The following is a 14,946-nucleotide window of genomic DNA, read 5'->3' on the forward strand; positions in this document are numbered from 1 at the left end:
CAGCCTATACATTACACCTCAACCCAACAGAATCAGACAGATGTTTTTGCTGTAAAAAGGAAATGGGAACAACAATTCATGCAATCTGGACGTGTGAGAAAGTGGAAAAATTTTGGGAAGATCTAAACCAGATATTAAATAAAATCACAAAAAGCAATATACCAAAAAACCCAGAGATCTTCCTCCAAAGTAATATAAAAAAACAAAGAATTTGGACTCGATTTGGATGGAGCACAAAAAAGATTTGTTATGATAGCCCTAGCTGGAGCAAAAAAATGTATTATGTCAACCTGGAAATTAAAAGACAACTTGAGAATACAACAATGGTATATAGAAATGAATAAATGTATTCCATTAGAAAAAATAACATATAATTTAAGAAATAACATTACAATATTTGAATAAATATGGCAGCCATACATGAAACACAATAGAGAAAACCTACCGTGGACATCTACCACCTAAAATGACAGAAGGAGAAGATAATGAAAAGAACTGACTCGGTGGAATTTCTTGTTTATTTTTATTAAGTGACAACATTGTTTGACGGGCTTAATGTATCTTATATTCTGAACTTTAAATAAATGGGAGGGGAGGTGAGGGAGGGAGGGAGGGAGGGGAGGAGGGAAGGTGGTGGGAGAAAATGACACTGAATATATTTGAGAAGGAAAATCTATGTATCTTGATCAATATGGTTTATAGTGTGAAAAATAAAAATGTTTTAAAAAAGACGCAGCCAAACGAACAATACACGTGCACAGTAAACATATAAATATATTCAAGTCGCAGCCAAACAAACAATACACGTGCACAGTAAACATGTAAATATATTAAAGACGCAGCCAAACAAACAATACACGTGCACCGTACACATAGAAATATATTAAAGACGCAGCCAAACAAATACACGTGCACAGTAAACATATAACTATATTAAAGACGCACCCAAACACACGTGCACAGTAAACATATAAATATATTAAAGACACAGCCAAACAAATACACGTGCACAGTAAACATATAAATATATTAAAGACGCAGCCAAACAAATACACGTGCACAGTAAACATATAAATATATTAAAGACGCAGCCAAACAAACAATACACGTGCACAGTAAACATATAAATATATTAAAGACACAGCCAGACAAATTATACACGTGCACAGTAAACATATAAATATATTAAAGACACAGCCAGACAAATACACGTGCACAGTAAATATATTAAATAAATAAATCTTTTTTCTTTTTCTTTGGCTTGGCTTCGCGGACGAAGATTTATGGAGGGGGTAAAAGTCCACGTCAGCTGCAGGCTCATTTGTGGCTGACAAGTCCGATGCGGGACAGGCAGACACGGTTGCAGCGGCTGCAGGGGAAAAATGGTTGGTTGGGGTTGGGTGTTGGGTTTTTCCTCCTTTGCCTTTTGTCAGTGAGGTGGGCTCTGCGGTCTTCTTCAAAGGAAGTTGCTGCCCGCCAAACTGTGAGGCGCCAAGATGCACGGTTTGAGGCGATATCAGCCCACTGGCGGTGGTCAATGTGGCAGGCACCAAGAGATTTCTTTAGGCAGTCCTTGTACCTTTTCTTTGGTGCACCTCTGTCACGGTGGCCAGTGGAGAGCTCGCCATATAACACGATCTTGGGAAGGCGATGGTCCTCCATTCTGGAGACGTGACCCACCCAGCGCAGCTGGATCTTCAGCAGCGTGGACTCGATGCTGTCGACCTTTGCCATCTCGAGTACTTCGATGTTAGGGATGAAAGCGCTCCAATGGATGTTGAGGATGGAGCGGAGACAACGCTGGTGGAAGCGTTCTAGGAGCCGTACGTGATGCCGGTAGAGGACCCATGATTCGGAGCCGAACAGGAGTGTGGGTATGACAACGGCACAGTAAATATATTAAATAAATAAATATTATTGTGTTAAATAAATAGGCGAGTCACAGAGTCTTTGTATGAGCAGTTCATCCATCGTTCAGCGATCTCACTGCCCGTGGGAAGAAGCTGTTCCTCAGCCTGGTGGCGCCGGTTCGGATCCTCCTGGATCTCTTCCCCAACGGGAGCAGCTGGAACATGCTGTGTGCGGGGTGGAAGGGGTCCTCGATGAGTTTGTGCGCCTTCTTCAGACAGTGATCCCGGTTGATCACATCGATGGGGGTTGGGGGGGGGGGGGGGAAGACTCCAGTGATCTTCTCTGCCACGCCTATGGATTGACCTCCCATCCATTTCTTTGCAATAGAATGAGGATTTCTTCTGCTTCCACAGCCTTTGACTCTGTTCAAAATGGCAAAGCTCTCAATCCTTGCCAGCCCATACTCCGTGTGACACCATTTGTGTTTTTTTCATGTATTCAATTTCTGAACATTTTCTCACCTGCCCTGGGAGAACTGATCAAAATCCTTCTGAAGTCGATGTTTGTACAGAATCTCTCCAATCAGATAGCCAGTGGAAAACTCCTTTGCAAACATCCTGGGCTCTAGAAAAAGGCAAAAGACAATCAATCCCAAACAGTTGGCAAACCATTAAGGCTCTACTGAACCGTAGAACTACAGAAAAATAAAACTTTTGGCTCTTCTAGTCAGTACCAAACTATTATTTGCTGCAAGACCTGCTGAGCTCTATCTAGTGATCACATATAAAACCCTCGCAAGGCATCAGGGCCTGACGGTGAACCGTCAGGGTACTGAAAATCTATGCCAACCAACTAGCCAGAGTGTTTATGGACATCCTTTCATTGTGGCCGTTAGAGGTTCCCACTGACTTCAAAAGGGCATCAATCATACTGGTGCCCAAAAAGAGTAGAGTGGGCTGCCTCTATGATGATTGTCCAGGAGCACTAACTTCCGCTGTGACGAAATCCTTCGAGAAGCTGGTCATGGCCAGATTTAACATGTACCTTAGCAAAGATCTGGACCCACTGCAATTCGTCAGCTCTCCACCCAGCTCTGGATCACCTCAAAAACAGCAATTCGTTCACAGAGCTGCTCTTCATAGACTACACCTCGGCCTTCAACACCATTATTTCCTCAGTGCTCACGTCCCTCTGCAGCTCTCTCTGCAATTGGATCCTTGACATTTTCATCAGAAGGCCACAGTCAGTACAAATTGGAAACATTTCCTCCTCACTGAAGAGGCTTTGGCTGACAGAGTGAAAAAATAAATCCAAAGGGTTTCTATAAGTACATTAAAAGTAAAAGAGTCTTCAGTGACACTATTATTTGTTATATATATTAACGATCTGGATGTAGGGGTGGAGAATTGGATAAGCAAGTTTGCGGATGACACAAAGATTGGTGGTGTTGTGGACAGTGAGGTAGATTACCGTAGATTAAAAGGTGATTTAAGAAGGCTGGAGGTGTGGGCTGAGAAATGGCTGATGGAATTTAATGCAGATAAATGTGAGGTGCTACATTTTGGAAAGGCAAATTTAAATAGGTCATATACATTGAATGGTAGACAATTGAGGAGTGCAGAGCAACAAAGGGATTTAGGACTTATGGTAAATCGTACCCTCAAAGTTGATACTCAGGTAGATGGTGTGGTGAAGAAGGCATTTGGAATGTTGGCCTTCATAAATCGGAGTATTGAATTCAAGAGTAGGGAGGTTATGATGAAATTGTACAAGGCATTGGTGAGGCCAAATTTGGAGTACTGTGTACAGTGTTATAGATAGAGAATTTAGGTTAAAAAGGGCTTAAGTTAAAATGTGATGATTAATCATAAAAGGGGAAGCCCGAATAGACAGGGAGCTTACCATAAAAGTTTAGCTGGACAATGTTATTACAAACAGAGATCTTTCATGGTCACAAAGAGACATGTAGGAGCCAAAGATTGATAAAAGAGTGAAAAACAGAATTTAGTGTGTGCAGAGTTCGTAGTGTACATGACTAACACGATAATTACAAATGCAAGTGTACTTAGAATGATTTTGCACAAACTAACCAATTAAAACAGTGTTAAAGAGGAGGGGAAGGACAAGCAAAAAAGGTATAAAAATCAATGCACTGTATGTATCGGGGCTTGACTTGGCGAGAAGCCAGTTGAGTCCAACTCTGCAGACTTGTAAATAAAGCTTGTCGTGTCACCGACTTTAAAGAGACCTATGTGTGAGAATTTGTACTTCTGACAACTGGGGGCTCGTCCGGGATCTACACTCCAGCAGTGGGAGGAGGCGAGAAAGGGGGACATCGGAGGTGGTGCACCCCGCTGAGTTCAGCGGCTCCTAGTCCCTTGCTCGTCGCCTCGGGCGTCTTGAGCGAGTGGTATCCGGACAAGGTGACACGACAAGACGAAAAGGAGAGGGGTGACGGTTCAATCCCCAGGAAGACACCGGTAAGTGACTGTAATGAAGGGTTAAAACCATGTGCTCAGATGCTTCCTTGCTTGTTTGAAACTAACAACACTGGGGCCACATTCAGGTCACCTTACTTTCAGGATTAGCAGATGTAATTAAACTCAGCCATGGGGAGTTATCTGAAGATACACTTTGAAATGGAATTCCACCGTGAGGCCCAGGGAAAGCAGTTGTCAAATACGACACTCTGAAATTGACGTATTGGTCACAACCTGTCTTGCTCAAGAAGTTTTAATGAGTCCTTGTATCCACGAGATAAACCAGGATATCATAGCATCCTGGTTCCATAATAATCAATCTTTTTTATAATAATCAATCTTTTTTAATTGTAGAATAGTATGCTCAGCTTTGATTTTGACTGACAAATGTTAGAGGGAGTGGGTGCATGATTAATTGTTCTCCCCTAAACGCAGGATGGCACGGTATTGCTAAAGCCTTAGAAGTTTCAATAAGTCTTTGTATCTACGAGATAAACCAGGATATTATAGCATCCTGCTCCATAATAATTAATCTTTTTTAATTGTAGAATAGTATGCTCAGCTTTGATTTTGACTGACAAATGTTAGAGGGAGTGGGTGCATGATTAATCGTTTTTGGGGTATAAAAGTCTGTGGTCCTGCTGCTGAAGTTTTAGACTCTCCAAGGGATAGGAACATCCCTTATCAAGAAGGAAGAACAGCTAGAGTCCGAGCAACGTCCCAGTCGGGGGAGGTGAAGGAGCTGCTACCGGCGCCCCGGCAGCCTACTACAAGTGTGCCGTCATTGCCTCGCTTCGGCAGTTGGGACCAGTCCAGGCGTTGTTAAGTATGATTAGGCAGGCTTGCATATTGTAGTTTGAAACCTGCTTTATATTTGTAATAAACATTTGTGTAGACTGAACTGCTCTCGGTGTGTGTCTCTATTTTCTTTCGGTAGCTCAAACACTGTGACCAATCTAAAACGAACAAAGTGAAAGGTACAAGTTTACCCAAGACAATTGGCGCAGCGAGCAGGGTTGGTCTCAAGATGTTTCGCCGAAAGAAAGAGGTGAGCCCTGAGCAGTTTTTGATTCCGGGATGGACTTCCAAAGATGATGGGTTTGGCATGCTGGCTAATACCCTGTCTTTGTTGGGACCACCCATCAGTTGGGATGAAAGGTTAGAACCCTTAAGTGTGCCTCTGGGAGAGCGGGTTGCCACTCTCCTCCGAGAAAGTAAATTTCCAAAAAAACGGGGGACGCTGACAGACGGTTTTTGGCTGCTGGCCACAGCCTTACGCCGCTCCGTTCAGCGTGAAGTTGAATTAGTTCAGCAGCAGGTAAAGTCTGAGCATAAGAGAAAACAACTAGAGGAGGAAGTAGAGACTCTGCGACAGCGCTGCTCGATGATGAGCGAAATTGTTAGCACCAGTCAGGATCGAGCCAAAGAATGGGAGGATAAGCATGTTCAAACAATTTGCCGTAATATTAAACTCCGGCAACAGCTCTGTGCGAATAAGGAAAAGCAAGGGGTAGAACCTGATCCACACCGTATTCGTGCCATGATAAGGAATGGCAATGATCCTGATGTAATTGATGATTGGGACGGGAATATCTGGTATGATGATAATGGTAATAATGCAGATACCCTCCGGCATGTGCCTGGCATACTCCCCTCTCCCTCCGCTGTTCAAGCCCGCCCCGTAAGGCAGCGGACTGTCCAAGCAGATGAAGGCGAGAGGGGGGATGATGTAAGTGTAGAAACTGAAGGGACCGGTGCTCCGATCTCCCAGGCGGACCCAGGGGAAGGCTCCCAAACCCCTGCTTATGCTAGGTGGGCTCCCCCCTCAACGGGATGGTCTCAGCAGCCTCCCATGTGCCAGAGTGGTAACAGGGGTCGGGAGCAGTCAACAACAATACGTGACTTTACTATAAAAGAGCTGGCCGCCATTGGAGATCGTTTTAGGCAAAAGACAGGAGAAACTTTGGCGGCCTGGCTTCTGCGGGTTTGGGAGCAAGGGGGAAGTAGCATATATCTGACCCCTGAGGAATTGTTGGGGTTAGGATCATTAACTACTGATATTCGAGTCACTGCCAAATTACGTGGCAGAAGGAGAGATGTAGACTATTTACTTGTTACTCTAGGAGAAGCCCTGTTACGGGTGTATCCGTCATCAGTAGATTGGGATCTGCATTTGCAGAACCATTGGGGCACACCAGAGGAGGGTATAGCAGTGATTCGCCAACAGCCGTGGCCTCTGCTCTGTATGCGGGGCGCCTGAGGCTGTGGATGCATGGGGGGAGCCCTGATGAAGAATTATTCACAGCTGGAATGCATACCCGATTGGTTCGTTCAGCCCAACCTACTATACGGGGACTGGTCCTGTCTGTAACTAGTCCGCTAATTGGGCACCTCGTATCTGAGGCAGTGCTCGCCCTATCTGGACTCCAAGAACTGGAGTTGGGAGGTAAAATCCACTCACGTACAACCCAGGTTAAAGCAGACAGACAGGATGAAAGGAGAGGGGCTGCTGTTAATAATGGACTGACCAGAAAAGAGCTTTTTCTAACTTTGTTAAAGTTAGGCGTACCTAAAAGTGATATTGATGGGAAACCTACTGCAGTCTTGTATGCCCTTTATAAGAGGAAGGCAGGGGAACATCATCCCCAGATGCTGGGTCCTCCCGGCCCAGCTGTGCCTTCTGCTCCCACTGCTGCTTCTGTTGAGTCGGCTTCTCCTGCCCCAGTTACCCGTGATGAGGTACAACAATGGGTTAAACAGGCTCTTAAGGATAACAATAGCATGTGGTCCTGGAAACCCCCGAACCCTTCTGAAGCCTGAAGGTGTGGGCAGGATTCCCGTGTCTATTCCATCGAGACACGGCGCACACACGGGGATCCGCGGCCCTACATACCATTAACAATTCACTGGGGTGGGGGTAATGATCGACAATACTTGGCTTTGGTTGACACCGGTGCAGAGCACTCGGTGATTCCTGGTAACCCTGACCTCTGGAATGGACCCACATTTCGAATAGAAGGAATGGGAGGGGCAATCACCCTGGCAAAGGAAATAAAAGTCCGTGCCACGGTGGGTGATGGCCCTTCCCCCATATGGTTACATGCGTTGGTAGCTGCCACTGACGAGTGTATTCTGGGTATTAATATGTTGACCGGTACAGCCCTTAATACTAGCCAAGGGGGGTTTGCATTCGGAATTCGGACTATTACAAAAAGATTAGTGGTGGGTCAAGCCAAGTGGGATCCCGTGGTGGTGCCACCCCCCTCAAAACCTGTATGCATTCCGCAATATCGCCTCCCTGGAGGGCAGGAGGAGATTACCGCCACCATTGATGCTTTGAAAGAAGAAGGGGTAGTGAGGCCTGCAACGTCGCCCTTCAATAGCCCTGTTTGGCCTGTCCAGAAGCCGGACGGCTCCTGGAGAATGACGGTTGATTATCGTTTTTTAAATAAACATGCCCCACCACTTGCTTCGGCAGTTCCGGACATTGTTACCCTTATTGAAAACATTGCTACTGGGAACTCAGGCACATGGTATGCTGTCATTGATCTCGCTAACGCCTTCTTCAGTATTCTTATAGACGAAGTCTCACAGGATCAGTTCGCCTTTACCTGGAAGGGGCGCCAGTATACCTTCACCCGCCTCCCTCAGGGCTACGTACACTCTCCCACTATTTGCCACGGCCTAATTGCTCGTGATTTGGAGGCAGTACCAGTGCCGCCCTCCCTCTCGATCCACCACTATATTGATGATGTGATGATCCAAGGCGCCTCAGAAGAGATGGTACGAGAAGGTATGGAGAATGTCCAAGGTGCCCTGATGCAGAGGGGGTGGGCCATTAACCCTACCAAGATACAGGGCCCGTCCCAGACGGTTATTTTCCTTGGTATTCAGTGGCATGCTGGAGAACAGGTGATTCCTGATAAGGTTCGCAATAAGATCGCAGTCCTAGCCAGGCCTGCGAATAAAAAGGAGACCCAGCGTTTCCTGGGGTTATTGGGATACTGGCGACGTCATATTCCACACTTGGTATTGCTTTTACGCCCCCTGTATAAGGTTACCCGAAAGAAAACAGACTTTGTATGGGGTGACGATCAGGAGAGGGCATTCCAGTCCGCCAAGCAGGCTATTCTTCAGGCCCTGCCCATCTCCCCCCGCATCCCAAATACCCCCTCTGAGCTACAGGTCTCCGTCACTGATCGGGTGGCATCCTGGAGCCTCTGGCAGAAACAAGAGGGTCGCCGAGTCCCGCTGGGATTCTGGTCACGAACTATGCCCGAGGCTGCCACTCGTTATTCTGCTTTTGAACAACAGCTACTAGCCTGTTACTGGGCCCTGCTGGAAACGGAAAGAATGACGGGCGATGCAGGTATTCAGTTGCGACCTGTGCTCCCCATAATGAACTGGGTCCTGGCTAATGATGCTAATTTAAAGATTGGACGGGCTCAGCAGTCTTCTATTGTTAAATGGAAATGGTACATTCAGAGTCGCGCCACAAGTGGGCCTGAAGGGGTGAGCCACATACACGAACAGGTGGCTGAACTTCCGTCTCTTCGTGAGGACATTGAACCCGCCCTGCCCCCTCCTTTACCCCCTTCACCAGTCCAATGGGGTAAACCATATGATTCACTCACTCCAGCTGAACAAGAGGATGCCTGGTTTACTGATGGTAGCAGCCGGTGGGTGCAAGGAAAGCAGAAGTGGAAGGCAGTAGCATACCACCCCAAGTCAGGAACTCACTTATCGGAGGAAGGGGATGGTGGCTCTAGCCAGTATGCCGAGTTGAAGGCGGTCACCCTACCACTAGACCCCTATGACCACCCTCTCCGCCTGTATACCGATTCCTGGGCTGTGGCCAATGGACTTGTGGTATGGATGTCTGATTGGCAGCAGAATGACTGGCTGATACATGACCGTCCTGTATGGGGCAAACAACTGTGGCAGCTGTTGTGGGATGCCTCCCACCATCGGGAGATAACTGTATACCACGTTGACGCCCATACTACTGCGATGACAAACATGGCCCAACATAATGCGGTGGCAGATCAGCTTGCCACGATCAGTCGCACCGATACTGTTCCCCTGGCTCGATGGGCGCATGAACAGAGTGGCCACCTGGGGGAGAAGGGATCAGCTATGTGGGCCCGTACCCATGCCTTACCCGTCCATCAGGATGATGTCCGCGAGGTCGTACGTACATGCCCAGCCTGCCAGCTAGCAAAGTCCCGCACCGTTCCGCCTGGTCCGCATGGCCGAATAAGTAGGGGAGCTCGCTCTGCTGCCGTCTGGCAAATTGACTATATAGGTCCCCTGCCAGAATGTATGGGTAAGCGTTACGTCCTGGTAATGGTTGACACCTTTTCGGGCTTGGTCTTTACTTTTCCCACCAAGACAGCTGACCAAGCTAGCACTATTCAAGGATTAAACCATCTACTTTCTCGTTATGATGTACCAGAGGAAATTCAGTCTGATAATGGTTCCCACTTCTCCGGGAAGACAATCTGTGATTGGGCAAATGACAACGATATCCTATGGGTTCATCATATTCCTTATTACCCACAGGCTGCAGGTTTAGTTGAACGGATGAACGGCTTATTGAAGGAACAAATTCGTTTGTTAACACCACAGGGAACTCTGAAGGGGTGGTACCATGTGCTGCAGCAGGCAGTCGACAATTTGAATCATCGCCCTTTAAAGGGAGGTACACCTTTCCATCGGCTTCTTCACGCTTCTGAACTACAGCCTATTCCAGAGGAACGGTCAGTGCCTCCTTCCCCCACCCCCGAACAAGAGAACGTCGGACAAAAAGTATGGGTGGCACCACCAGTTAGTGGCCCTCCCGTAAAAGGGGAAATAGTGACACCGGCCCAGGGTAACACTCGGTGGGTTGCTATTGCGGGACAGGATGACTTGATGTGTTTAAATACTGAACGCTTACGGCGTCGTGAGTGACTTGTGTCAGAATTCTTTGTTCCAGGTTCTCTGTCCTGTGTTCTTGTTGATCTGGCTTAACAGCTGCTTTGGTGCCAGTAATTGGATTTGCAATGTGGAAGACGTTCCCAAGGAATTGCCTGTGGGGGACACGGCCCAATGCGTTACACCAAAGAAGTCCTCGGTCACCCGCCTTAAGTGCAGCTTGTATAAATATGTTATTGCCGATCACGGTTCCTTTGTTTTGTTTGTGGATGGACCGACTGATGGAATCGCCCCCTACTTCTGTGATGATCGTGCATGTATCCACTTTGCATCGTGTAATGCCTCTGCACCGTCTGTAACTAAATGGTGGGCAGATTCCGGGTCCGTGAAGGATTGGTGGCCTTCATCATCAAACATTCCTCCAAATTTATCCGACAATTCCTTTCTTCATGTTTCCTATGCGTACGCTCACCGATTGAATGTTTCTGATTGTTGGGTTTGTACCATAGGCCCTTTGCACTCCGGTTCAGGTATTCCCATGATCCCCATCCCTTTCACCCGGAAGGAGGTTGCTGCATGGAAATATTTTGATCCCTCCACAGGCAGGGTTGAAATTGATAAAACTGAGACTGCGCCTGAGGAGGCCCAGTTTTTTAATATACGTGACATTCTGGGTATTTTTCAAGGATGGCATATTCCGACCCCTCCTTATAATATGGTACCCCCCCATTTTACCGTTTCTCAACATGTGAAGGGTTCTGTCTGCTTCTGTAAGTTCCCTAACAGGTCTGCTGATGCTTTGGGATACAGCGATTGTCCAGCATATTCCTCTTTTATTTCCAAGCACCCGATGAATGGAACATATTGGGTGTGTGGGTCCCGCGCCTACGCATGGTTACCCCTTACCTGGGGTGGTTGCTGCTACCTGGCATATGCTGTGCCCTACATGCATCATATTTCCCGTTTACAGAACCATCCCTCCCTTATGCGTGTGTCCTCTGTCCTGCGGCATAGGCGTGCCCTTTCAGGTGCCGAACTTTTCTTTGGCGCCCTGATCCCAGGTTACGGCGTTGTTCGCCTTTCCCGAGAGGTTCATAAATTATATAATCTAATGAGCTCTATTGCCAATGAGACATCCTTTGCCCTTTCATCTGTCAACCGGGGCCTGGATGACCTTAACCACGAGCTTTCTGCAGTTAGGACAGTGGCTTTACAGAACCGTATGGCCCTGGATTTCCTTTTAGCAAAACAAGGTGGCACATGCGCCGTTGTTGGCTCTGAATGTTGCTCATATGTCCCTGATGTATCCAGTAATGTTTCTAATATTGTTCAGCATGTTTCCAAATCTGTTCGTGAGCTTCAGCGTCTGGGTACTGTGGCCCATATGGACAGTATGAGCTTCGGGTGGAATCCTTTCTCATGGCTGACTGCTACATTTGGGGGAGTGGGCCACACTATCCTCCGCTGGTTGCTCGCATCATTGCTTATCTTTGTAATTGTTGTTGTTTTAATTTCTCTTTTTCGCTCCCTTTGTACTCGAATACTGGTTGGGCCTCGCAAATGACAGATTGTGACCAAGGGGTGGAATGTAATGAAGGGTTAAAACCATGTGCTCAGATGCTTCCTTGCTTGTTTGAAACTAACAACACTGGGGCCACATTCAGGTCACCTTACTTTCAGGATTAGCAGATGTAATTAAACTCAGCCATGGGGAGTTATCTGAAGATACACTTTGAAATGGAATTCCACCGTGAGGCCCAGGGAAAGCAGTTGTCAAATACGACACTCTGAAATTGACGTATTGGTCACAACCTGTCTTGCTCAAGAAGTTTTAATGAGTCCTTGTATCCACGAGATAAACCAGGATATCATAGCATCCTGGTTCCATAATAATCAATCTTTTTTATAATAATCAATCTTTTTTAATTGTAGAATAGTATGCTCAGCTTTGATTTTGACTGACAAATGTTAGAGGGAGTGGGTGCATGATTAATTGTTCTCCCCTAAACGCAGGATGGCACGGTATTGCTAAAGCCTTAGAAGTTTCAATAAGTCTTTGTATCTACGAGATAAACCAGGATATTATAGCATCCTGCTCCATAATAATTAATCTTTTTTAATTGTAGAATAGTATGCTCAGCTTTGATTTTGACTGACAAATGTTAGAGGGAGTGGGTGCATGATTAATCGTTTTTGGGGTATAAAAGTCTGTGGTCCTGCTGCTGAAGTTTTAGACTCTCCAAGGGATAGGAACATCCCTTATCAAGAAGGAAGAACAGCTAGAGTCCGAGCAACGTCCCAGTCGGGGGAGGTGAAGGAGCTGCTACCGGCGCCCCGGCAGCCTACTACAAGTGTGCCGTCATTGCCTCGCTTCGGCAGTTGGGACCAGTCCAGGCGTTGTTAAGTATGATTAGGCAGGCTTGCATATTGTAGTTTGAAACCTGCTTTATATTTGTAATAAACATTTGTGTAGACTGAACTGCTCTCGGTGTGTGTCTCTATTTTCTTTCGGTAGCTCAAACACTGTGACCAATCTAAAACGAACAAAGTGAAAGGTACAAGTTTACCCAAGACAGTGACGACTTACGATTGTGGTGTGGGGATTGACGGACGAGACCACCCAGGTAACGGTCATGACGGAATTTTAAAAAATATAAAACGATAAATCAGGTGTAGAGCCTTTGTCGTGGCGTGAGGACCCTGTCGTGGGACCTTAGGATAGACCCCAGGGAAACCTCGGCAGGAACTGGCGGAGGGATAGTACCTCCGACGAGGCGTCCGAGACGAAAGGGAGTAGGGTCCCGAACGGAGGGGTCCTCAGCAACGATAAACGGATCTAGGCGGGAAAATGGGAGGATCAAAATCTAAGGGCTCGTCTGAAAGATCAGGACTTTTCCCGGGGGTTCCCCTTGACAGCCCTTTGGGGAGAATGTTTGAAAATTGGGATAGTAAATGATATCGAGACAAAGACAAGAAAAAGATGGTTCAATATTGTCTTCTTTGGTCGAAACAGCCTATCAAAGGTTCCTCGGTCTGGTGGCCGAAATTTGGATCTGATGAGGATTGGGTTAGACAAGCATTAAACATATATGTAAACTCGAGACAAAAGGTGAATCAAGAAGAGTCGGCGTATGCATTTTGTTGGGTTCCCTGGCCAGGATCCTTAACAAAATTTTTTAAATTGAGGGTAGCGGGAGAAAAGAAGTGGGAACCTTTGGACAACCTCCCCCCTCCTTATGTTCCGAGGGAAGCTCGCTGCTGGAGGGGAAAGGTGATGAATCTGATTGTCCCGGAAGGGGCCGGGAACGAAGGGATGAATTAAGGGAGTCGGACCCTTAACTTCCACCGGTAAACCGACCCTGGACCAGATCCCAGACTGGTCCAGGACCATCGAAGGCTCCAGTAAGCCTAAATCCCCTGAGGGAAGTTCCTATGGGAGGACCGGGAGGGGGAACGGGATATGTAAACGTTCCCCTAACCAGTACTGAGGTGCGGGGATTTAAGAAGGAAATGAAAAGTCTATTGGAAGATCCCATGGGACTGGCCGAACAGTTCGACCAGTTCCTGGGACCAAACACATATACCTGGGAAGAGATGCACGCAATAATGGGAACATTATTCTCACCCCAGGAGAGGCAGATGATTCGACAGGCTGCCCTCCTCATGTGGGAACGTGAACAACCTGGGGACCCCAGACCCCATGAACAAAAATATCCCCTGAATGAACCCAGGTGGGACAAACGTACACCCGAGGGATTGGCAAGTATGAGACAATACAGAGAGTGGACGATTAAAGGAATACGGGAGGCTGTGCCAAAGGGTCACAATTTCGCCAAGGCATTTGGGAACCACCAGGGGAAAGATGAGTCCCCTACTGATTTCTTGGAGAGGGTGAGAAAGAATGTCCAACAGTATGCGGGTGTGGACCCTAGTACACCAATGGGTGAACAGCTTATTCGAATTGAATTTGTGTCCAAATCGTGGCAGGACATTAGGAAGAAACTAGAAAAGGAGGAGGGCTGGAATGAAAAACCCTTGAGCGACCTGTTGAAAAAGGCGCAAAGAGTATATGTGCAGAGGGAAGAGGAAGGTCAAAAGAGGGCAGCGAAGATTATGGTACAGACTATCTGACAGATAAATGCCGAGTCTAGAGGGGAAAGGAAACAAAACCCTCCTCTAAGCAACCCAAGATATCCAAGAGAGGGGAGACCCAGGAGACCCGCTAAGTGCTATTACTGTAACGAGGAAGGACACTTCAAGAGGGAATGCCCCCGATATAAGAGGGAAGTGCGGACCCTCGAACTCATGGAAGAAGATTAGGGGGGTCAGGGGTTCCGGGTGTTGGGGTCCAAGTATAAGAGGGAACCCTTGGTAAAACTGAAAATTGGTCCCCAGGGAGAAGAGGTGGTGTTTATGGTGGACACGGGAGCGGAACGAAGTAGTGTAATAACTGTGCCGATTGGGACCGAGCCTGTAAAAAGCAATTTGAAAATTTCTGGGATAGAAGGGGCTCCCAGAACGGTATCGATAATTCCCCAAGTCACAGTGAAGCTGGAAGGGAGAGAAGGGGTACAGGACCTCTTGTTGTTACCGTCGGCCGGATTTAACCTCCTAGGAAGAGATTTACAGGCTCTCCTAGGTTTGGGTGCTCTCCCCGTGGACGGAGAAGTGCGAGTCCACCTCTGTGCTCTGAAGGAGG

General features: G+C 47.1%; 1 protein-coding gene across 1 annotated transcript in view; it reads right to left on the minus strand.

Annotated features, from left to right (window-relative positions):
* Positions 1-2,470, minus strand: part of LOC138750979 (sperm flagellar protein 2-like) — a 46,725-nt gene extending 44,255 nt beyond the window's left edge. Inside the window, exon 1 of the mRNA XM_069913076.1 lies at positions 2,373-2,470. Coding sequence (XP_069769177.1) covers positions 2,373-2,467 — 95 coding nt within the window. The 5' untranslated portion in view covers positions 2,468-2,470. The remainder of the gene's footprint in view (positions 1-2,372) is intronic.
* Between the last annotated feature and the right edge of the window lie 12,476 nt (positions 2,471-14,946).

The sequence above is a fragment of the Narcine bancroftii genome, unplaced genomic scaffold (assembly GCF_036971445.1).
Source record: "Narcine bancroftii isolate sNarBan1 unplaced genomic scaffold, sNarBan1.hap1 Scaffold_52, whole genome shotgun sequence".
In the NCBI taxonomy this organism is placed as follows: domain Eukaryota; kingdom Metazoa; phylum Chordata; class Chondrichthyes; order Torpediniformes; family Narcinidae; genus Narcine; species Narcine bancroftii.